Below are 24,550 nucleotides of genomic sequence, written 5' to 3'. Positions count from 1 at the left end.
TTAGGAAACTGAACCTTTTCTCTTGTTTTTTTTCGGTCAGTCTAGCTACAGGTTTATCGATTTTATTGATCATTTCAAAGAACCAACTTTGGTTCTGTTGACTTTCTCTATTGTTTTTTCTATTGTTTCATTTATTTCCACTCTATTATGTCCTTCTTTTCCCTACTATGGGCTATTTGATTTTCTTTTTCTAGATCTTAATGTGTACAAATTTATTGATTTGAGATCTTTCCTCTTTTTTATTATAAGCATTACAGCTATAAACTCCTCTCTAAGCACTGCTCTTGGTGCATCTAATGTTTTGATAGTTCTCATTTCTTTCATTTCAAAGTATTTTCTAACACCTCCTGTGATTTTCTCTTTGACCCATTATTTATGAGTGTATTGTGTAACTTCCATACATTTGTTGTGAACTTTTTAAATTTTCTAGTAGTGGTTTCTAATTTCTTTCCATTATGGTCAGAAAACTGTGTGTGAATTTAATAGTTTTAAATTTATTGAGACTTCACTTATAAACTATCATATGGTCTATCCTGGAGAACATTCCAGGAGCATCTGAGAATGAGAATCTACTGTTGTTAAGTAGGGTGTACTAGAAATATGTATTAGATTTAATTAACTTATAGTATTGTTCAAATCTTCTATTTCCTTGTTGACCTTGTATCTAGTTTTCTATCCATGACTGAAAGTTAGGTATTGTCTTTATTGACAATCTTTGTCTTATATTAAAATTATTTTAAAGAAAGGAATTAAAGTTCTGAATAACAGAAATATATTACCTGTTGGATTTTTAATTACACAGCTAGTAGCTCCATGAAGATCAGCATGTACATATATGTCCCCTTAAAAACAAGAAACAATATTTTAAGTCCTGTTTTTTTTTAAAGTTAAAATTATTTATTTATTTATTATTTAAGGGTTCAAAATCTATAAAAGAGATAAGAAGGCATATAAATAAAAATCCATTTCCTACCCCTGAGAGATTTCTCATAGGCCTCCTTATAATAGGACAGCATTGCTAATGTGGCAGATTACAAAAATGGTCACAATTCCTTTCTCTGTATCTACCCGCATCTCTCTGCTCTGTGATTGTGAAATTTCTCCCACCAAGAGGTGGAGTCCACTTCCCCATCCCTTGAATCTGGGCCTGTCCTATGACCTGTCCTGGCCAGTAGAATGTGGCAGATGTGACCAAGTGCCAGTTCCTGGCTTAGGCCTTGAGTGGCCAGTGTGCTTTCTCTCTTTTAGAAACATGTTGAGTTATCATGTAAGCAAGCCTAGGCTAGCCTGCTAGAGGGCGAGAGACATATGGGAGCATAGGTCATCCTAGCAAATAGAAAGGTCCTGAGGACTATAGATGTTTTCCATGCATGGAGAGAAGTCAAGAGGCCAGACTGAGGAGAGAGTGGTAATAAATGAGGCTGGAGAAGAAGCCAGGAGTCTTATAAGCCATGATGAGGACTTCCAGTTTTATTCTAAGTATGTTATAGCAATGAACGAACAAAAGAATAAAAGCTGAATGTAGGAGTGAATGGTTAATCAGAAAAGGAAAAGTTCATGGATCTTAATATATAAAATGAGCAGCCAGTGCAAAACCTGGGCACCATGTAATGTGATCCCTGTTGTTTTCTCTCCTGGTTCAGGACCGTCAGTGGACATCAGATTAGCTCTGATATTATTAATTTCTGATACTCACCATTGAGGGTTAGGCACTGTGAGGTGGTGATCGGCAAACAAAAAAAATAAATATGAGGCCTTATTCCACAAGGCTTAAGTCCTATTTCTAAATGTGAAAAAAGGTTGCAAAAAAAGTCTGGCACAGAAAAATTAAGCTTTAAAAATTTTGATCTACAATATTTTGGAGGATTTAAAGCTATTTTGTTAAAGTAGTAGAGAATCAAAAGCCCAATACTGTAGATTAGCTCAGTATTACTACTTTAGAAATATTCACTTAAAATGAGAACTGTCGAACCATAACTATTGAGCATCAAACTCTTTCTACCAATTAAATCTGTCAACAAAGAAGTTTAAGATGAAAATGTATACTTAATATTGATATAACTGGTCTAATTACTTAAGAGAAAATTCTTTAGATTTTTAATCTTACCTACCTGGTGTCAAGTATCTTTTCACAATTATTTCATTCTGTTGCTGATCTCGTCCACCTATAATTAGATAGTTCTCTGAGCTAATGAACCACAGAAATTTCTCAAACCTATCAAATTGAAAGAAAAAAAGTTAACAACTCCTTTATAGCTTTCTAAATTCACATCTTTTAACAAAGAAAACAAAATATGATTAATACGTACCATCACAATAAAAAGTAATGTGTGTATCTGTATAACATTTAGAAAAATGACATGCGATAGCGATAAACATAAATATTTCCTATATCATATATGACTACCAAGATAATTTTTTATGATTTAATCTGAAATGTAAAAACTTCTGGTTAAAGATGAAAGGTTGAACACAGGCATTAAACCAAACTCCCTCATATCCCCCAAAATATAATAGCAAATGATTTTATCCCTATTTTATAATCTGATTTTTGACTAAGTAATACATATACATGGTTCAAAATAAAAATTTTTAAATTATATAAAAAGGTATAGTGAGAGATCCTGAATCCCTCTGGTTCCCACCACCACCATCAAAAAGGAAGCCATCATGATTAGCTTCCTGTGTATCTCTCTTCAGACGTTTTTTTATAGATACAAAAGCTAAAATAAAATGCTTACTCTAAACCTTTTTTTTTTTTTTTTGACACAACACACAGTTTTGCATATTGCTTTCTTTTATCACTTAAACATATAATTTCCTCATTGCTGAATGGATGTACTATACTTATTTAACCACTGCCCTATTGATAGTAAAGAGGTTAGTAAAACTCACATGGACAAAAAAAATCAAGGGCATATTTTGTAATCATTCTAGTTAAAGACTGTACAACTAACAGGCTCACCTCCCTCCCAAAATCAGAAAAAAGCAATAAGGAAGACAAAAAAGAACACAGAACAAATGGGACAAACATAAAGCAAATAGTAAGATGGGTAGATTTAAACCCATATATATCAGCAATTACATTAAGTATAAATGTAGTCAATTCTCCAGGTAAAATGCAAAGACTGCCAAACTCGAAAATAACAATGATATATATATTCCTTTACAATATAAGAATATAAAAAGGCTGAAATATAATAATGGAAAAAGATATACCATGGAAACAGTAACCAAAAGAAAGCTGATACAGTTTTAATATCTCACACAGAAGGAAAAAATAAGTTAAAAGGACATTTCATTAAAGTTAATAAAAGGCTCAATTCACTAGGAAGATAGAACAGTTCTATATTTGTATCACTTAATTACATAGCCTCATATATATAAAGCAAAAACTGCCAGAATTAAAAAAAGAAACAGATAAATCCACAATTATGTGATAACTTGATTGTTTTCTCTCAATAACTGAAAAAACAATCATTAAAAAAAATAGTAAAACTGTTCAAAGATTTGAACACAGTTAATAAATATGACCTAGCTGATAGAGAAATGCACTCAATAGCTGTAAAATAGACACTCTTCAACTATATATGAAACATTTATAAATGAAGCTGACTATAAATATGCTGAGCCATAAAGCAAGTTTAAACAACAGATATCAAAGGATGACCATTATGCAAATTAAGCTAGAAATCAGTAACCAAAAATAACCAAAAAAGCCCCACATATTTGGAAATTAATAAATATACTTCTAAATAATGCATGAGTGAAAAAGTCAAAATGGAAATGAGAATATATTTTTATATGAAAGATAATTAAAATAGTACATAATAAACTTTTTAATTGCAGTCAAAGCCAAGCTTAGAGGGAAATTTATTGCCTTAAAAGAGAATGGAGAAAGAAAATGTACTAAGCTTCTATCTCAAAAACTCAGAAAGGGAACTGCAAATGAATCCCAAAGAAAAGTAGAAGGATTAAAAAAATACAATAAAATGGAGACCACATATACAATAGAGAACAGTAGTCAAAAACAGGTTCTTTAAAGATATTAATACAGTGAAAATCCTCCAGTCAGACCAATAAAAACAAGAGGAGGCACAAATAACAACTACCATGAATGAAAATGGAGATGTTATTAAACATCTTAGGGGATATAAAAAAGGTAAGTGGAATATTATAAACACTTTGTAGTATATTTCAAACCTCAGACAAAATAGACAAAATCTTAGAAAAACATTGTTAACCAAAACTAAAAATCTGAGTAGTCCTTATATTTATTAAAGAATTTGAATGTAATAAAAAAAACTTTCCTATAAAGAAAACTTCAGGTGTATGCAGCTTCACAAGTGAATTCCATCAAATCTTTAAGAACAACTGATAAAGGAACACTTTCCAATTTCTCTTATGAGGTAATATAACCTTGATACCAATACTAAACATAAACATTATGAGAAATGAAAATTACAGGTCAATCCTATTCATTAATAGAGCTGTCAGAGATGGGGTGGGGAGGAGAAAATCAGAATGAAATTTTGAAAGCTGGAAAATAAATGGATGAGTGATCAGATTCAAGAAGCAGAATCCTGAGCTGACAGTGCAAAAGCCAAGAAATAAATCAATTTACATTATGTAGCCCATAAAAGGTTAAACAATAACAGCATAAGGTACTGCTCGAAATAGGGTTTAAGATGGGGTTAAAAACAGAAGGCCTGACTAAAAAAGTCTGATCAAAAAGCAATTACTTCCCCAGATCTTCTTTCCAACTCTGAACATGGTGGGACCTGCTCCTTCCACATCCTAAGAGAAGGCCAGAAGTTAATTCTCTAGAAATGGTACAAAGAAGATCTAGGGACTACGGAAAATTTGGCACAGCTCTAAGTAAGGGTAACATACGTAAACAGAGAAGTTAAGTAAATGTATGAAATACTGCACACTGAGACTCCCTAGCCTGTTATTTCCACTGGACTCTCAAAATGCTGACAATCAGGTCTTCACTTTACAAGCTGGAAAGAAAAAAATCTTTTCTAGGAAATGAGACAAGCTGAAGAGGAAAAAAGTTAAAGACATTGAGAGTTCCAAACAAAATGGCCAGTGCAGATCATTTCACAAGCCCAACTACTCAGAGAACTCCCAATCGACTATTAATACTCTATTATAAAATGTGAGAAGACAATCAAGAATCACTGGAAGAAATCATCAACGAGGTAAAGAGAGAACCATCGAATGGGAAAATATATTTGCAAGCAACACCTCCGATAAAGGCCTAATATCCAAAATATACAAAGAACTCATACAACTCAATAACAACAACAAAAAAACAAATGATCTAATTGAAAAATGGGCAGAGGACCTGAACAGACACTTCTCCCTAGAAGACATACAAATGGCCAATGAATATATGAAAAGATGCTCAACATACCTAGCTATTGGGGAAATGCAAATCAAAATCACAATGAGATACCATCTCACACCTGTTAGAATAGCTATAATCAACAGGACAAGTAATAACGAACGTTGGAGAGAATGCAGAGAAAAAAGAACCCTCATACACTGCTGGTGGGACTGCAAATTGGTACAGCCACTATGGAAAACAGTATGGAGGTTCCTCAAAAAACTAAGAATTGATCTACCATATGATCCAGTAATCCCTCTACTGGGTATTTACCCAAAAGACTTGAAAACCCATATCCAAAAAGATATTTGCATACTGATGTTCATAGCAGCATTATTCACGGTGGCCAGGACACAGAAGCAACTGAAGTGCTCTTCGATAGATGATTGGCTAAAGAAGCTGTGGTACATATATACAATGGAATATTACTCAGCCATAAGAAGAGATGAAATACTGCCATTTGCGACAACATGGATGGACTTTTAGATAATTATGCTAAGCGAAATAAGCCAGACAGAAAAAGTTGAAAATCACATATCTTTATGTGGGATATAAACCTAAAAGCAACAAATGAGCAGAACAAACAAACAGAGACTCATGGATATAGAATATAGACTAATGGAATATAGACCAGAAGACTATAGACTAGTGGTTACTAGTGGGGCGGGGAAGGAGTGGGGAGGTAGATGGAGTAAAGGGGGTCAAATATAGGGTTTAGGGGGAGGGTGAAGTTGGTAAAGGGGATCAAATATATGGTAGCTGAAGGAAACTGGACATTGAGTGGTACACTCACTATATACAGATGTCAAATGATAATGTACACCTGAAAATTATATAATTGTATTAACCAATGTTACCCTGATAAACTTAAATTAAAAAAAAAAAAAAAAATCACTGGACATTAGCAAAGTCTCTAACATGAAAACTGGAGACAAAACCAAAAAAGCTAGGAAAAGACAGACATGCCGGAAAGGGATACTAAATAAAATTTAATATACCCAAACTATTCTTAGCATAAAAAAACCAGAGCAAGAACATTCAAAGAATCAAAAACAGCTAAAAATTAAAAACATAATACAAAAATTAAGAAATTCAGTGGAGAGACTGAAAGATAAAGTTGAGGAAACCCTTCAGAATATGAAACAAAAAGATAAAAGGTTGAAAAAACAGAAAATGCAAGAAAACTGTAGGACTGTCCAGGGGCTCCATATTTAAAAAATAAGACTTTCAGGGAGAAAGCAAAAAAAGAAAGAGAAAGAAAACAAACAAAAAACAGAGGGCAGACAGTTTTCAAAGAAATGTTTTAAGAAAATTTCTCAGTACTGAAAGTTTACAAATTAAAAAGCCCCCAAAGTATCCAAAGTATCCAGCATAATGGATAAAAACATCCTTACTGACCTACATCATTGCTAAATTCTGGAAAACTTAGAAGGGGAAATAAAGATCCATAAGCGCACAAAGGCAAAAACAAGTTTCTTGTATATCAACTATCAAAATGACATCAGACTTCTCAAGATCAAATCTGGAAGCTGATAAAATGGACAATAACTTAAAAATCTGAGGAAAACATATTTTCAAACTAGAATTCTATACCGAGCCAAACTATTAATTAAAAGAGTAAACTCATGTTTTTAGAGTTTAGATACCTCAAAAACTTTACCTACTTCACATTAAGCTTCTAGTGAACATAACTCCAACAAAGACAAAGGAAGTATGAGAGCCAGAAAAGAGAATCTAACATAGAGAGAAAGAAAGAGAAAGCAGAGATCTTACAATGCTTAGAGTAACCAATCTAGAATAAAGGTCAAAAAGCTCCAGGAGAAACTTCTGCAAGAAGATGATACTAATAGAATTCCAATGTGTTTGAGCACACTTGAAAGAGTGGAAGTGAATTAATCATAAAAACAAAAAGAAAAAGAAAGCAAATGAAATAAGACAATTTCGGAGAAGACAAAAAGCTGACCAGGGAAGAAAAACAATAATACATGACTCAGCTGTGACTACAATTTAAATATTCATAATAATGTTAATGATAAATGTCATTTATCATTATTATAACTATACTGGAAGGCTGGCTAGTGTGTGTGTATGTAATGGAGCACAAGTGAAAAGAATAAAATATTCATCTTCCATAGTGGGATGCCATTAATAAAATGTAAAAAAGGAAAATTAAGAAACAGTAATACAAATATATTAGAGAAAAGGAGGTATATACCAAAAGAATCGGCTAAGAGCTAAAAGTATAAAAGCAGTCTCTTTGGAAGAGGAGGCAATAAAAGTAGTGGCAAAAAATTGCAGGACTATGATTTTTGTAACAAGTTTTGTAGAACTGCTTGATTTTTCCAAACAATATGCACGTGTAATTTTGATAAAAACAAAAACTATATTATAAAAAGGTAGAACACTGATTTCCAGTAAAAATACAGGAATAGGTAAATGCTGTGTTTGTTTCCTCTCATGACCACATCAAAATTACAACTATACTACAGAACAACCATTGAGAATTGCATTAAGTCTAGCTGAACAAAAGTCCTAAAGTCAACTAAGGATATACAGAAAAAACACATCAAGACGAGTAGGAGGGGTGGAAACGCAGAAAGGGCTGGTCCCACACCCATGTATGGAAGATAATATCAGTAGAGATAACTCGGCTGTGGAGGTCCCCCCTGAGGAGTGAGGGGTCCCTGCACCCCCTCCACACCCCCAGCCCAGGGTTCCAGTGCCAGGAAGAGAAGTTTCCACAATTTCTGGCCGTGAAAACCCATGGAGATTGTGGCTGAGTGAGACAGAGGGCAGCTGGAGTCCCAGGCATTCCTCTTAAAAGGCCCACATACAGACTTACCTGTTGATGGACTCAGGATTCACTCTGAGCTCCAACATTGGGCAGCAGCACAAAGGGCACTGGGAACATATGGAGAAGAACTAAATTGTCTGGCTTCAGGGCGAGGGTGGAGAGGCAGCTTTCTCTGAGACAGAAATGCTGGCAGAATCCAGTTTCTTTGTTGGAATCCAGTTTACTCCTCGCTACCAGCGTGCAGACACAGGCAGCTGCCCTATCTGAGTCTCCATCAACCTGGCTAACACAGTACCCCCGTCCTGGTGATTCCTAGGACCCTACCGAACAACTTGTAGACCCAACTAAGCCACTTCGGGTGGCTTTTCCATAAAAATGGGCTGTAATGGCTCATGCTTTGGACTTTCCTAAAACCTCTCAAAGGTTTACAAAACCTAAACAAGCAGCATCTGGCCTCAGCATGCCCCGTACCGCCTGCTGAGCAGCCCTAAGCCTGGAACTAATAGTACCTGGCCTCAGTTCGCTGTTTGGCCCTTCAAGTCAACTCCAAGTCCAACGTGGGTGGGAGCTATTTGTGGGCCTGCAGCAGGGCCCCATCCAGGAGGTGCCCGGCAGCCCACTTCAGACTGAGCCAGAGTACCACCTGGCCACCTCTGAGGATGATACACCCAAAGGGCAGACTGGGGAGACACCAGAAATCTCCTAAAGCAAATCCTGCTTCATAGGGTCAGCCCCTGCACAACAGTTCCCCCACTGTAGTCATGGCCAGTCCTCACAACCAATCAGCCAGAGGGTCCACCCTACCCACTGATGTGCCCAAGGAAATCAAGGCTCAACTACAACAGGAAGGCACACACAATTCACGCAAAGGACATTCATGGAGCACCCGGGTCAGGTGACCAGGGAGACTGCGCCACTGGGCTCCATAAACACCTACTGTATAAGGCCTCTCTACTAAGACTGGGAGAAATAACAGCTCTACCTAATACATAGAAACAATCACAGAGAGGCAGCCAAAATGGGAAGACAGAGAAACATGTTTCAAATGAAAGAATAGAACAAAGCTTCAGAAAAAGAGCTAAACAAAATGGAGACAAGCAATCTACCAGATGCGGAGTTCAAAACACCAGTTATAAGGATGCTCAATGATCTCAGTGAGAACTTCAACAGAGATAGAAAAGAAAGAATACAGTAGAGGAAATCAACACTAGATTAGATGAAGCAGAGAATTCAATCAGTGATTTAGAAGATAAGGTAGCAGGAAAACACCTAAGCATAACATCAAATAGGAAAAAAGAATCTAAAAAAATGAGGATAGTTTAAGAGGCCTCTGGGACAATACCAAGCCTACCAACATTCGCATCATAAAGGTACCAAGAGAGAGAATAAGGGATTGAAAACCTATTTGAAGAAATGACAGAAAACTCCCCTAACCTGGCGAAGAAAATAAGACAATATAAGCCTAGAAGCATAGAGAGTCCTAAACAAGATGAATCCAAAGAGGCCCACACCAAGACACAGCATAATTAAAATGGCAAAGTTTAAAGACAAAGAGAGAATCTTGAAAGCAACAAGAGAAAAGTAATTAGTTACTTATAAGGGAGCTTACATAAGACTGTCGGCTGATTTCTCAATAGAAATTTTGCAAGCCAGAAGGGACTGGCACAAAATATTCTCAGTGATGAAAAACAAGGACTTACAACCAAGATTATTCTACCCAGCAAAGCGATCATTCAGAATCAAAAGAGCTTTCCAGACAAGAAAACGCTTAAGGAGTTCATCACCACCAAACCAGTATTACAACACACGTTAAAGGGACTTCTTTAAGAACAAAGATCAAAAATGTAAATAATACAATGGCAATAACTACTTATCTATCATCTTTCAATGTAAATGGATTAAATGCTCCAATCAAAAGACATAGGTTGGCTGAATGGATAAGAAACGAGACCCTTACATATGCTGCCTAGATGCTCCCTTCAGATCAAAAGACATACACAGACTGAAAGTGAAAGGATGGGAAGAAGGTAGTTCATGAAAATGCAAACAAACAAAGCTGGGGTCACAATATTTATACCAGACTAAACAGACTTTAAATCAAAGGCTATAAAAAGAAACAAAGGACATAGTTATACCACTTCTGGGTATTTATCCAAAGGAATACAAAACATTACTACGAAGGGACATGTGCATCCATATGTTCAATGCTGTATTATTTACAATGGCCAAGATGCGGAAGCAACCTGGGTGTACCATCAATAGATGAAAGAAGAAAGAAGAGGCAGCACATATGTACAATGGAATATTACTTGGCCATAAAAAAGAATGAAATCTTTCCATCTAAAAAAACATGGATGGACCTACAGGATATTGTGCTGAGTAGAGTAAGTCAGACAGAGGACAAATGCCATATGATTTCACTTACATGTGGAATATAAAGAACAAAATAAATAACAAAACAAAAACAAACTCACAGATACAGAGAACATTTCGATGGTTGCCAGATAGAAGCAAGGTTGGGGGAATGGTTGAAAATAGGAAGGGAATAAGAAGTATAAATTGGTAGTTACAAAATAGTCATGGGGATATAAAGTATAGCATAAGGAATATAATCAATAATATTGTAATAATTATGTCTAGTGTCTGATGGGAACTAGATTTATTGGGGTGATCACTTCGTAAGTTGTATAAATGTCTAATCACTATGTTTGTGCACTTGAAACACATAATTTTCTCAACTGTAGTTGAAAAATAAAATAATTATTAAAAACAAATAAATACTTATAAATAAAAAGGTAGAACACTTACCAATATACTTTTCTTGCTTTTTGAATAGACGTAACCGTTTGGACTTCTTTTAAGGTTTGCTTTGTTTTCTTTTCTGCTGATTTGAATGCCTATTTATAAGAAAAGAGTTTTAAACAACTTGTTGAGAATGTATTTAAATAACACCAAGTAAACGATAGGGTAAGAAATAATTTTTTAAATATCACAAAATGACATTATCTACATTCATACACACACTATATACACATGAAAGTAATGAAAAAATGATTTTTGCCTTTAATATTAAAATAATTTAAGTCAAAGATTTACTGTATACAAATACCTGCTCAAGCCTACAAATTATAAAAAGTATCATTCAGTTACCAGATACTAAATGCCTACAATATAACAGATTCTGGACTACATGCTGGGGATGCAACAGTGAACAAGACAGAAAAAGTTTCCACCCCACTGGAGTCTAGGAGAAGAGACAAATGTAAAACATAATTATTCAAATAAGCATATGATGTTTCTAAGGATGCTATAAAGTATAAGAAGGGAAGTATAAAGGAGAGTATAAAAAGGGAACCTAATTTATAATTGATTATGGTCAAAGAAGACATTTTTGACCATAATCAATTATTGGCACATAGGCCGAAGCCTGAAGGATTAATGGAATTATCAAGGTGAAGAATAAAAAGGAGAGCACCTATAACCAAAAAGAAAAGGCTAGCTTGACCAGCAAGTAGTGATCACAGGGTAAAAAGTCAAGAAATGAAGTTAGAGAGGTAGACAAAGGGCTAAGTCATGAGAGCCACTCATTTAACAGATATTAATGTGACTATGTTCTAGACAATATTCTAGGAGCTGGGACACAGCAATGAACAAAACAAGACGAACATCCTATTTTCATGCAATCTACATTCTAGAGGAAAGACTTATAAACATGTTGGGAGGGGTGTTTTTTAAGAAGAAAAACAAAGCAGATCAAAGAGGGAGTGATTGAGGGTACTACTATTTTTAGTAAATAGTCAAGAAAGGCCTCTGATGAAGTCTCATAAAAGTAGACATGTGAATGAAAGGAGGGATCAAATCATGGAAATTCTGAGGTAAGAGCATGCTTGGTATACAAAGAGCAGCAAGTACATGAGAAGGCAGCATGTACCACTACTGCAAGAACAGCTAATATCCTAATGTAGCTGGTAAGTGTAACAGGAGGAGCACAGGTGATGAGATCAGAGAGGAGCAGATTACGTAGGATCTTCCAGACCAGAAGGGCTTTGGAATGTCTTGAGTAACATGGGAAGTACTAGAAGATTTCGAACATAGAGAAATGACTTCACTTTTGATTTAAATGGATCTCTATGGCTGTTGTGTAAAGAACAGACTATAGCAGGGAAAGGGTAGGAGAGAGATCCAGTAAGAGGCTATTATTATAGTCCATGAGAACACAGATGATGGAGACCTGGACTAATGAGAAGTGGCCAGATTCTGGTTCTACTTTAAAGGAAGAGCCAAAAGGATTTGCTGATGGACTGGATACGTTTTTGAAAGAAGAGTCCAGGATGACTCTAATAGTTTTAATCTAAGCAAATTGAAAAATGGAGGTGCTATTTACTGAGATATTTAGGAAGACCAAGAAGGAGTTTAGGGGAAAAGATAAATACTGGAAATACGTTTAAAGCAAAATTAAGTTTGGAAGAGATTTCTGAATTAGAAAACCTCATTTAAACAAAAGAAATAATTAACACTATTAAATTAGAGAAAAACAATTAAGTCACTCTAAGAAATACTATGTACCTTCTCAGCAGCTTCAACAGTCTTCTGTGTTTTCTTAGCAGCATATCTCTTGTGATCATAATATCTAGAAAAACATAATTCTCTTAAATTTTAAGTAAAATTTTTATTTTTTAGTTTTCTATTTATTTCTAATTTTATAGCCTCTCAAGTCAGACAGAACAAATTATATGCAGTATACAATTTTGTTTTCTACATTGCATGGCAACAAAGTTGTAGAATGCACAAAACAAAATTTAAAAAAGAATTTGCTATTTGAAGTTTCCATTAAAATTACTATTTTGAGAAATAGTAATTTCTGTATTCTTTCTTACAATAAATATAATTTTAAAAAACACTAAAAAAATTATTTTCACCCCAAAGTATATATAGGCAAATAATAATTCATCTTATCCTAAATGCCCTGACTTACTGCAGATAATATTTTACCTAAAATTCATACTTAAGTTTAAGACTTACTTTTTGGCATTGGCATATGCTGATAAGCTGAGATCAACATCAACAAGTAATGGCCTATTTTTCTGAGGCTTCTGCAGCTGTTTATTCTTTTGCTTTTTCTTTTTTCCTTTTGGTGGTTCAGTTTCAATTTTCTCAACGTTGATATCACCATCAACATCATCATCTTCCTCCTCTGATAACAAGTATGGATTTCTATTAAAAATATTCAATAGTATTTCGCTAATGTCAATGACATCATTTTTTAATTTTCAATATTTTCCTCAGTTAAATCATAAATGGTTTATAGTACTTAGTTGTATTATTTTACTGTAAATTAATTTTTTCTGTATTGTTGAGGATAAACTTCCAAACAAGAAAAATGTTTAAATGAATACAGTAAACAATTAAATAGCAAAGTAAAAACAAGCACTAACTGCTTAAGAATCAAACTTACCTTAGTAGCATTGTAACATGATTTGTTTGTAGTTTTAATTCTTTGATTGCATTTGCAACAGGATCTCCTTGAGCTTGGGCTTCTTTCACAATTAACCCAATTTCTGTCCAATCTATCTGGTTGGCTAAAGCACTTCGAACAACCTGAATGGCTCTGTCAACTATTTGTAGGTTCATTTCTATGAGCTCTCCTTTAAGTTTATCTATTTCCTTCAGAAATAAACCAAAAACATTTACTATAATGTCAGTTAAAGTTACCATTTTTGAAAAAGCATCTGAAAAAACTAAACATACTACCTGAGCCTGTTGAAGAGCTTCTAATCTGTTTTCGTGATCCTTTCGGACATTATCTAATTTCTTCAAAGCCTGTTTTTCCTTTTGTTGACAAAACAGATTTTAAAAAATTAGATTTCTTCTACATCTGGCACGTTCCCTTACCTCCTGAAACTCACTATCCTGTTCCCCAACTTTTTGCCCCCTCAATGTTGTTACCTAGCTAGCTAAAGTTCTCCTGAGCACACTTCCCCAGGTCTATCCTACCCCGAAGTGTTTCATGCTCCAAAATTATCTCTCCTCTCCAACTACCTCCCATTCTCTATATAGGAAGGTATTTTGATTACAGGCTACCTTGTGTGTAACATATGCTACTAAAGTCCTTGCGTTATTTAAGCAGGCAGAATTTTCCTATGGCATAAAAGTAAAGTTTGAGGGAATGCATTCTTAGCATAAACTACAGAAATAGTTTCTATTTTATTGCTGCCTTTAATTTTCTTAGCATTATTTCTAGTATTTTAGATTACTCTTTCCCCTAAATTAACAACACAAAGGATCATGGCAGCTATTTGACCTTCAATGTATCATTTTATTATATACATATAATGTAGTTTTCAAAGTTGTTGATTTGGGGGCAAATTTTCTAACACTAGTAACAGCATTACCAATTAAGGAATGTTTGAATACAATATGTAGTATTAAAAGACTTAAATTATAAGAATGCTGGATATAGTATTGAAAGATTTAATTATAAGAACAGTGATTATTAAAAGAATGCAAAAATAATTACTTAAATAATTAATGGGTATTCTGATGCACATAAAAAACATGGGTTCGATGTCACTGCTACATATGTTTACTAGCTAAAGTGCTGCCACCATGTGGCAATCACACTATTTAATTCTCTGACCCATCTGCTTTGAAATTGCTTTTTGTCAATTTTTTGAGGTGGGGGAGGATATAAAGACTCATATAATTTCAAATTTTGCACACATATTTTTACACTTTATTACTATTTTTGAAAAATCACATCTCCTTCAAATCAAGATTAGTAACCATGGCTGATTTCTGAAACTGTTCTGCAGCTAAATGTTCCAAAAACATGGTCAAATGTGCCGTGAAAACACAGCATATTAAAACCTTCTTATGGAGTCATGAAACACATAAAGGATATTAAAAGCCTAGTTTAAAAGTCCACTTTTAAAAAACAGTTTAATGATAAACAAATATACATATTTGTAGAGAAAAAACATTTTTCTCTCCTTTGGCTTAATATTTAAAATCTCCTCAGAATAGTATTCCTTAACAGCAAAGCTTAAGAAGCTTTGGGTTGCTGTAATAAAGCAAATCATATTAGGATATAAACAGGCCTCATCTTCCCACTGTTATTTTTTGTTTTAGAGACTACTTGATACACTGATAGAACAAATGAGGGTATACTTTCCAACACTGAGACCTTCCCTGGACAATAAACACAGAGATAGTGCTGTTCTCATACACTTCTGAAAGGCTGCCCATTTCCACCTGAAAGCATCATCCACCCAGCAAACCACACTAAGGCTAGTTGGTTTAATATAAATATTTTTAATAATATCATACCTGTTGTAAGGCTTTTAAATCTATTTTCTGACCTTCTATTTTGGAATAAAATTCATCCACAGCCTTATTAAAACAAACAAACAAACAAACAAACAATAACTTAAGTTGGAAAAAAAAAAAAACATGGTCTCTACTTCAACTTGCATATACAGAATTTAGAGTCCATTTTGTTTATAATGCCACTCAAAGAACTTGAACAGATTTTCCGTAAATGTGTTATATAGCTAAACAATCAAGAATCGAATTAAGTTCAAATCTTTAATCCTTAATCTTGAAATGTTGTAGCAACAAATACTTCCAACAGTTTGCATCTTTGACTGCATTGTTCTGTGATGCCCAGATTCATGGTCATTGTAAAGCAAAATTATTTTCAATTTTTCAATCAAAGCAAGTTGATGTTAATTTAATAACTCATGCCATTCTACTGGTCAAAAAACAGAATCTGAAAACTCACCTTGTCGAATGATTCAAATTCTATATATGGACATTGTGAATGTTGAGAAAATAAGAAAGGGTGAAATTCCTCATACCTGTAAAACAGATATATTTTTATTACATTTGAGAACATTAATAGACATCCAAAGCAAACTGACCCATGCCTACATGCTTACGTGAGTATGTCTTCAGTTGGTTTATCTACTTCCAGGCTTGGTTTTATTTCTCTTTTCTGAATGATATACCCCTATAAAAATCCAACATTAAACTCATTTCTATTCATAATTAACAAAAATTTACTTTCCATGACTGATATTAATTTATAAAATTATTCCAGTTATAAATTATCAACTGCATTTATTTATTGATTTTATTACATCTCAAAATGTTTTTTAGACTCAAAGTATTATCAGAAAACACTGGTTTATTCACATGGACAAGATAAAACAGGGAATAAAGAAAATACTGATCTGATTAAATGATGGAATAAAGAAAGTACTGATCTGATTAAATGATGGAATCATACATACGCATTTTGCTTTTTTCTTTCCATTTTTAGATGTTGTGCAATTTAATAAAGCCAAAAGCACTTCCAACAGAAAAACTCTTAGGTTCACTTTGTTGATAGATTTTAATACATTTAAAAAACTGGGCTGAATTTAGCTATAATTAATCAGAACTTTTTATGAACTCTTTTTGTAAGTAAAGGTATACTCTGAAGAGGGAAGAAAAATACTCATAAGATATGAGGTAATTCGGAGGAGGTCTAACTATTAAAAGGGTATAAATCACCAAATTTTTGAAAAGTGCTGGCAAATTAAAATGTGCTTCTCTAAAAACAACCTAAGAAAAACTATCTTCAAATTCTTCAACTTTTCTGGAGTTCTGATATTGACCTAACCTAGTATTTTCTATAAAAGGCAAAAAGCAGAACAAAAATTACAAACCAACCGCAATTAAAATAAACTACCTTAGAATAAGCATATTATAGATACATTTCTAATCCACAACAAAAAACTTAAATATAGTGACCCTTTAATGAACATTTAAATTCTGAAAATCTACATAAATAAACAGTAAGTATATGTGGTACTACCTTTCCACTGAAGTTGGATGTTGTTTTTATATAGTCTTCTGCTTTCTGCAGACAAACAAGTACTTTTTCAATATCTAATAGAATAAAAAAGAGAAAAAGAAGTGCTGATCAAGTGTCAATGCCCTATTACTAAACAACTATGTAGAAAACAGGAAAGTGCTTATGAAATAATAAAAGTCTTCAAGAAAATCAGATATAGTTATTTCATGTTTGTTATCAGTATATATGAAGAAGGATGTGTTTTGGCTAGCCTGTTGTTCCAAATTTCCATATATATTTGAGCCTGTTTCTAAATTTTTTATTCCATCTATTTCTTCTCCGAGCACTTACTATTTTAATTACTACATCTTAATAATAGATTTTAATCTGTGAAAAGGTTATTCTCCATCATTACTACTATTTTCCAGTTTCTCCAAACATTTTTGCATGTTTTTATTCCACATAAATATCAAATTATTTTTATTAAAAAGAACTCCACCGCAATAGCAAAAACAATACTACCTGTTGGCAGTTTGATTAGGATTGCACTGAATTAGTATATTTCAGAAATCACTCGCTAAAAAACTTCAATTTGTATTTTTAAACAAAAAAAAGTTTACAGCATAAAAATTATCCCTAAATCTTAAGAAATGATACATAACCCCAAAATATAATTAAGAATAATTTTTTTAATTGTACACGAGAATCTACAGGGAAAAACTCGTCAATGACCGAATCTTCTATTTTCCTCATACTTCTTTTTTTAATCATCCAAACCTGGCAGTTAAGTTAGGCTCCCATAAGTAGTTACAAAAGCCTAATTTATCATATAGCCATACCATAGAATTAAAATGCATGAATGCTATTTCTAGAAGCACTCCCAAAGTCAGAAGGTGAATAATTCAACAAGCCTGTACCTGAGACTGTTTCAAAGCCAGTAATCACTTTAGGATTTAGGGGGAAGGAGAGAGAATAGTCTAAAACTGAAAGGTAGCAAGGTAGGTCAAAAGATTGAACTAGTCTACGGCCATGCTACACTGAACAAGCTCGATTCTGTCTGATCTTGGAAGCTAAGCAGGGTCGTGCCTGTTTAGTACTTAAATGGGAGACTACCTAGGAAGACCAGGTGCTATAGGCGTAAAAAATAAAAAAATAAGGGATTGTAAATTGACAAGGTCCTTGCAATCTGTGAGGTTAACCAAGGGTTGCCTCGCCTAAACAAACAAACAAACAAACAAACAAATAAATCAAATAAAAAAAGATTGAACTACATGTTACTAGGGATAAAACACCACTTTAGAATAGGAAGCCAGGAGTACCACATGGTCAAATGTTTTTAAGTCTAGAACTACCTACTCACTTATTACCTTCCCAGAAATAATTTTCATAGTTTTAAAAAAAGTAAATAAATGAAAATGGACAAAATTTGTACCACACATAAATACCTTTACTTTCAAATTTTTCATCTACTTTGACGTTGCCAGAGAATCCATTTTCTATAAGACAGTGTTCAATGAGAGCTGGTCCGTAGGCTATAAAGAAAAGGAGTATTATTTTTAGTATTATCCTATAAAATTTAACATTAAAAATACAAATTTATATCCAATATAAATGACCTACTCAATAACAGTAACCAGTGAAAATAATAATTAGTTTACTTATTTTTGAAATGTTATTAGAAATAATTCCAGTACTTATAGAAATTTGAGATTACAATAAAATTGTAGAAATCAATGCAAAAGTTATAGGAATTTAATGAAATTTAGCCACATATAAAAAAGATTATAAACCAAGAATGCAAGGTTGGTTTAGCATACAAAAACTGGTTAACGTAATACATCATATTAATAGAAGAAAAAATTAAAAAATCTAAACTTATAAATTATATTCATGCTATATAAACAGTTGGAAAGTTCCCTTTAATGCAGTCTAATTTCATAGGAGAGGAAGAGTAAGCCCTAATGCTCAATAATTAAGGGTACGTGACTTTCCATATGCTCTTTTCAGATTCATCACTTAGTATAAGGATAAGTGATGAATTTCTCAAGCATAAAGGTTTATTGGATTATCTTTACCCTGGTTTTCTGTACCTGACATCCTGGGATGCCCGGAGACCCACTAATAAAAAGAAAACAAAAACAAGCTAAATAGTTATTAAATTGAAGATTAATGTTGGGAAATAAAAATATTTCTTAGAATACTACAGCTAGCACTAAAGTGCTAAATAATTATTTTTAAATAAGATCTAACAGATAAAGGTCAAACATAATGTGGTATAACGAATTTCTCTTAAAAATACTCTTACTGAAAAGATCATTTTAAATTCCTTTCTACACATAAATTGTTCTAATTTTCTACTAGAACTATAAAAAATTTAAATATGTTCCTGAAAACTACACTATCTTCCAAACATCTCATTGCTCTATGTACGTTTACTCACGAAGTAATGGGTTAAGAACTCTCTTCAGTAGTTCGCCCTTAGGTGCATTGGCTATTACTTCAGTCAATCTGTGAAACAAAATTGACACACCTTACTGTCTCATATTTAATAAAGCTTATAGCAATATTTATAGTCACAATACTTTCATATACATCAATTCACATGATCTTCACAATAGTCTAAAATATATGAAGAATTAGTTCATTTTGTAGGTAAGAAAATTTTTCGAAGGTTAGTGGGTTCTTTAAACAGGAGACTGGGACCTGAAACCAGGTTTTCTAAGAAAAATCAGTACTTTTTCAACTAAGTCATATTGCCTGTTGTCAATGTGTCCATATATGACACGAAAGAGACATTTTTATATAAGTTAGATGTTGTTTGTAGAGCCTGGTTATACTATCTTAACACCTGAAATGGCTTTGCCTAATTAAGCACTCAAGGAGAAATCACGATGCTGTGGGCCACTGTAGTTCCCAGATCAGCAGCATCAACAGCATCTGAGAACTTGTTAGAAATGTAAATTCCTGGGATCTACACCAGATCTAATTTGGAAATGGTTTATCAAGCCCTCCAGGTGATTCTGATGCATGCTAAACTTTGATAACCACTGCTGTAGCCTATTAATCAGTAAAGGCTACCAGACAGAAAAGTACAGCTACAATTAGCACCATATCCAACCCTGTTCCCCTTTCTTAAACCAGAATTTTTCTTTTTGCACTCTGCCTAAGATATCCACCTGTATTCTCACAGAATAGCTAAGTCTCCTCAATTTACTAAGAAATCATAAACATCTGAAATAACTCCAAATTTAGATGAAAAAGACATATATTTGCTACTGTTAAATAAGGCTTACTTGCTTACATGCACATTTATGTAGTTCAAGCAGTTCAAATTTATTTTATGCAAAATACTTTATGACAGTTCTTTCACATTCTGACATATAACCTCTTTTACCTTTTAATACGTATGAAATGAGTTTATAAACAAAACGCGTTACCTTTCCAAGGTAAGCAAAGGTTCAACAGCTCTAGCATGATCAACTGGATAGTGTTCACGAACAGCAAATTTAACATCATCTGCCTCATCAGTTCGAAACCTTAGGATATTTAAAATTAGGTACTCATAATCTGTAAGAACAATGTTCCCCTGTAATAGAATAAAATATAATTTAAAGCTTTTCCCAAATCATTCTTGAAACTTCTTGAATATTAAGAAAACAGTCTTTTAAAACCTAACCAAGGCTACAGAAGAAGCTATAGGAAGCATATCACCTAGATGGCCACCAACTGAACTCACTGTTGCACTTTCATAAGGCAGATCTATAAACACTGTAGCTTATAATGAAAATTAGAACAGATGTATATTTCAGAAGCCAAGCAAAGAGCTATTTACAGGCATACCTCAGAGATATTGCAGGTTCAGTTCCAGACCACTGCAATAAAACGAGTTATAATCTTTTTGCTGGCGGAAGGCCCCGCCTTCAAGTTGTAAAGAAAAAGCAATATCTGTGAAGCACAATAAAGCCAATTGCAATAAAGCAGGGTGTCATGAAATGAGGTATGCCTGTATACTTTCACCTGCATTGTGTCTTTTAATAGCAATTATGTGGCAAAATCACTAAAGATAGTGATACCCTTTGCCCAAGTAGTCTAATGTAAGAAACTGGTGATGTAGTCTAATGTAAGAACTCAATAAAACCAAAAGCTGCATGCTTAAAGATATTCACTGCCATTTATTTAAAATAGAAAAATAATGAAAACAGGCTACATGTAAAAACTGGGGAAACTGTTAAATAATTATATAGCAACGTATTTAAAAGCTGTTAACTTGGCTGAAACTTATTGGATTTTGTTAACCAATATCACCATAAAAAATAAAATAAAATAAAATAAAAGCTGTCAACTTATGAAGACTATGCAAAAAAAAAAAAAAAAGGAAACTGTTTATAATGTCAAGTAAAAAACAGCAAGACAAAAAAGTTCTGCCCTAGAAAATGACGGGCAAATATACGGGAAAATGAAAATATTTAAAGAGTTAGAATTAAAAAGACTTTTAAAAATTTAATATTGTTACATAATCTTTTCAATAAAAAAGAAGGGGGCGGGGAACCTAATGAAAATAAAACTGTCCAAAGAATACAACCTTCCAAATTTATTATAATGAAGACAGGGGTTATTGTCTAATTAAAATATGAAAAGCATCCATGAAAATAGTCATGAATACCTTAGCAACTACTTAGAAGTTGGTCACAGATGGTGAGAGTAGCCCCAATCTCACGAGGAATGACTGGTAGCAAGATAAATGGCTTCAGTAGATGGGGCAACCATTCACCTTGATCAGATATATAGATAACCAGAAGTTACTAGATACTGAAATAATACATACCTATTGCTAAAGGTTCAGATTTCAAAGTAACCATAAATTTAAAATTGTAAACACTTATTTAACTTAAAGAACAGAAAGTTAAACAGAGAAGGAAGGTAGAGAGCTGGGACAGAAGTCCACAGTATCTGGTTCAGGAAGATATGACTTGAAAAACAGACCTGGCCATAGAGCTTGCCAGACAGATGGTGCTCAGTGAGTGTTTGTTGAATCAAATTATGCAGTTAGCAAGAATACTTGGAAGATTCCAGTAAGGCAGTTACTTCCCTAAAAAGGCTTTCCTTAAAACCAAGGTTTCCCATTAAAAAAAATTCTGTGATCAAATAAGTTTTGGAAATTCTATATAACATATCCTTCTCTAGGAAATGTACATATCACATCATATTAAAGACATCAATAAGTCCCAGAGTTAAAAAATTTTTTTACTATATTCTCAAAGTTCCTAAACGTTTATGACTATGGGACCCATATTTCTAGGCATACCTATTATCTTATAGAAGTTGTGTCCGAGTAACATATTTTAGGAAATACTGCACTCGACTCTGATGTACACAGTAAAGCACTTTCTGATCTTACTTTTTCCAGAGTCTTTCCTACTGGAACATTCTTATTACAAATTACTAAACTGACTTTCGTAAATGAATTTGAGTAGCAATAATCTCTTTACCCAAGGGCTGATGAACTCTAGATAAACCATACATGATAATTCCAGATATGAAGGCTGTAAGATCAAATGGTAGAGAGAGAGGAAAGAACAATCTTCAAAATATATCTAAGCATCAATCAACCTACATCTCTCGGTATCACAGTGACTACTGAAAATTCCCAAGCACATACCCTCATACATAAATCCTTAATATCTATTCCAAATTCATCACTAACTGGAAGAATTCTGTATCTTGACTTCAGTGCTATTTACATGAATGTACAAATGTGGTAAAATGCACAGAACTATAAGTATATATGTGCTAATATCAATTTCCTGATTTTGATATTGTACTATAATTATGTAAGAGATGTAACAAATGAGGGAAACTGGATGTAGGCTATACCAGACTTCTATGTTCCATCTTTGCAACTACCTATGAATCTATAATCATTTCAAAAATAAAAAGGCCTTAAAAAATGTTTAAAGAATATCACAAATTTTAGAAATTGACTGCCACCTGAGACCATATACAAAAAACAATTCCAGGTGGGCAGCAGCTGCTATTGCCCGTAGGGGAGGGGGCACAGAAAGATGGTTAAAGGAATCTGTGGCAAAGAGAAATGCATAGACAGACAAGTGCAAAGAACAACAGCTGGTCTCAATGCCCCTGTCCCACATCCAGGTCAATAATTAATATAGGTATGTTTACTTTTGATAGTTCACTGAATTGTACACTTATGTATGTCATACCTCTAATAAAAAGCTTAAATTACAAACGCATTGTAAAAACCTGCATAAGAAATAAAAACAAACTTACCTCAACATTATTATTTTTAAAAACTGCATTGCATTCTATTATGTGGGTCTCCCTTAATTATTTAACCAATCTCTTATTCAAAGAGATTTAGGTTCTTTTCTAGTTTTATTATAAGCACTGTGATGAATATCCTTGTTATGGCCCTTCCTGGGCACTTGTCTCATGGCTTGTCTCATGGGCACTTGTTACATGGCTACAGACTGCACATAAACTTTAAAATTCATGTTATATGTCAAATAACTTTCCAAAATAATGTTCTAGTTTTCCCTTGTTCCACTAGATTCTTGCTAATACTGGTTACTGTCAAACTTTCTGTGTACAGATTGAGAAAGAAAAGGAGGAAGAAAGAGGGAGAAAAATATTGTTTTTATTTTGCAGTAATTCATGAATTTGGACATGTATCCATGCTTTTATAAACCATATATATTAGTCTTTTTTGAATTATTTAATCAAGCACTTAGCCTATTTTTCCACTTAAGTGCTTTGTGAAAGTTGCATATTAGGGTTATGCACATCTTATTTACCATACAAGTTAAAATATTTTTCCGTAGTTTTTCATCTTCCAATACAGTTCGTGGTGTTTTCTGCCTTACATGGCTTTAAAACTTATTTCAACAGTATTATTTGAGCCTATCAATAGTTGTTTTCACTGTTAGGCTTTGAAGTCTTTTTCATCCCAAATTCATCAATCTTAATCCATATTTTCACCTAGTACTTCTATGGCTTCACTTTAAAAAAAAACTTATTTTTTTAAATCATGGTAATTTGGCTGTATTGATGTCTGCACCCCTTCCAGGTATTAGAACTTCCTTGAAAACTTTTCTGAGATATTCTACACAAATAATCTGCTAAAGAACATGAGAACATGGTTCCGTGGTTCCTTGTTAACATACGTATGGCATTTAAGAACACGAATTCATTCAAAGTTGTGCAAAGGTATGGAATTATTCACGTTGTTCCTCTAGGCATTGACATACAGAAAAAGCTTGCTGGAGTTTAGAACTCTGAATTAGTAACAGTCTCTATTAATAATGCAACCCTACCTTGCCATGGAACATATATATTTCTATGAAAAGCTTTATATATGATTATTCTTACAAGATAGCTAGCCCCATGAAATATTAATTTTGGAGGGATGGGAAAGAGAGTGGTTATGATATGATTCTCTGGCTCAGTGGAAAGCCCTGTAACATAGGTACTTGATCATCTGCCATTTCCAGTTTTCTGAATCATAAAAAAA

General features: G+C 33.5%; 1 protein-coding gene across 1 annotated transcript in view; it reads right to left on the bottom strand.

Annotated features, from left to right (window-relative positions):
- NEMF (nuclear export mediator factor) overlaps positions 1 to 24,550 on the bottom strand; it is a 49,320-nt gene that overhangs the window by 18,287 nt on the left and 6,483 nt on the right. The window contains exons 5-18 of the mRNA XM_011375966.2: positions 20,460 to 20,608; positions 19,463 to 19,530; positions 18,468 to 18,554; positions 17,044 to 17,117; positions 16,124 to 16,194; positions 15,967 to 16,042; positions 15,513 to 15,575; positions 13,938 to 14,015; positions 13,642 to 13,850; positions 13,209 to 13,400; positions 12,753 to 12,816; positions 10,995 to 11,083; positions 2,112 to 2,215; positions 780 to 842 (exon numbers count right to left, since the gene is read on the bottom strand). Coding sequence (XP_011374268.1) covers positions 780 to 842; positions 2,112 to 2,215; positions 10,995 to 11,083; positions 12,753 to 12,816; positions 13,209 to 13,400; positions 13,642 to 13,850; positions 13,938 to 14,015; positions 15,513 to 15,575; positions 15,967 to 16,042; positions 16,124 to 16,194; positions 17,044 to 17,117; positions 18,468 to 18,554; positions 19,463 to 19,530; positions 20,460 to 20,608 — 1,387 coding nt within the window. The remainder of the gene's footprint in view (positions 1 to 779; positions 843 to 2,111; positions 2,216 to 10,994; positions 11,084 to 12,752; positions 12,817 to 13,208; positions 13,401 to 13,641; positions 13,851 to 13,937; positions 14,016 to 15,512; positions 15,576 to 15,966; positions 16,043 to 16,123; positions 16,195 to 17,043; positions 17,118 to 18,467; positions 18,555 to 19,462; positions 19,531 to 20,459; positions 20,609 to 24,550) is intronic.

This window comes from Pteropus vampyrus, unplaced genomic scaffold (assembly GCF_000151845.1).
Source record: "Pteropus vampyrus isolate Shadow unplaced genomic scaffold, Pvam_2.0 Scaffold10, whole genome shotgun sequence".
NCBI classification, from domain to species: domain Eukaryota; kingdom Metazoa; phylum Chordata; class Mammalia; order Chiroptera; family Pteropodidae; genus Pteropus; species Pteropus vampyrus.
Note: the sequence above shows the minus strand (reverse complement) of the source record. Positions and strands in the feature narration are given on the sequence as shown.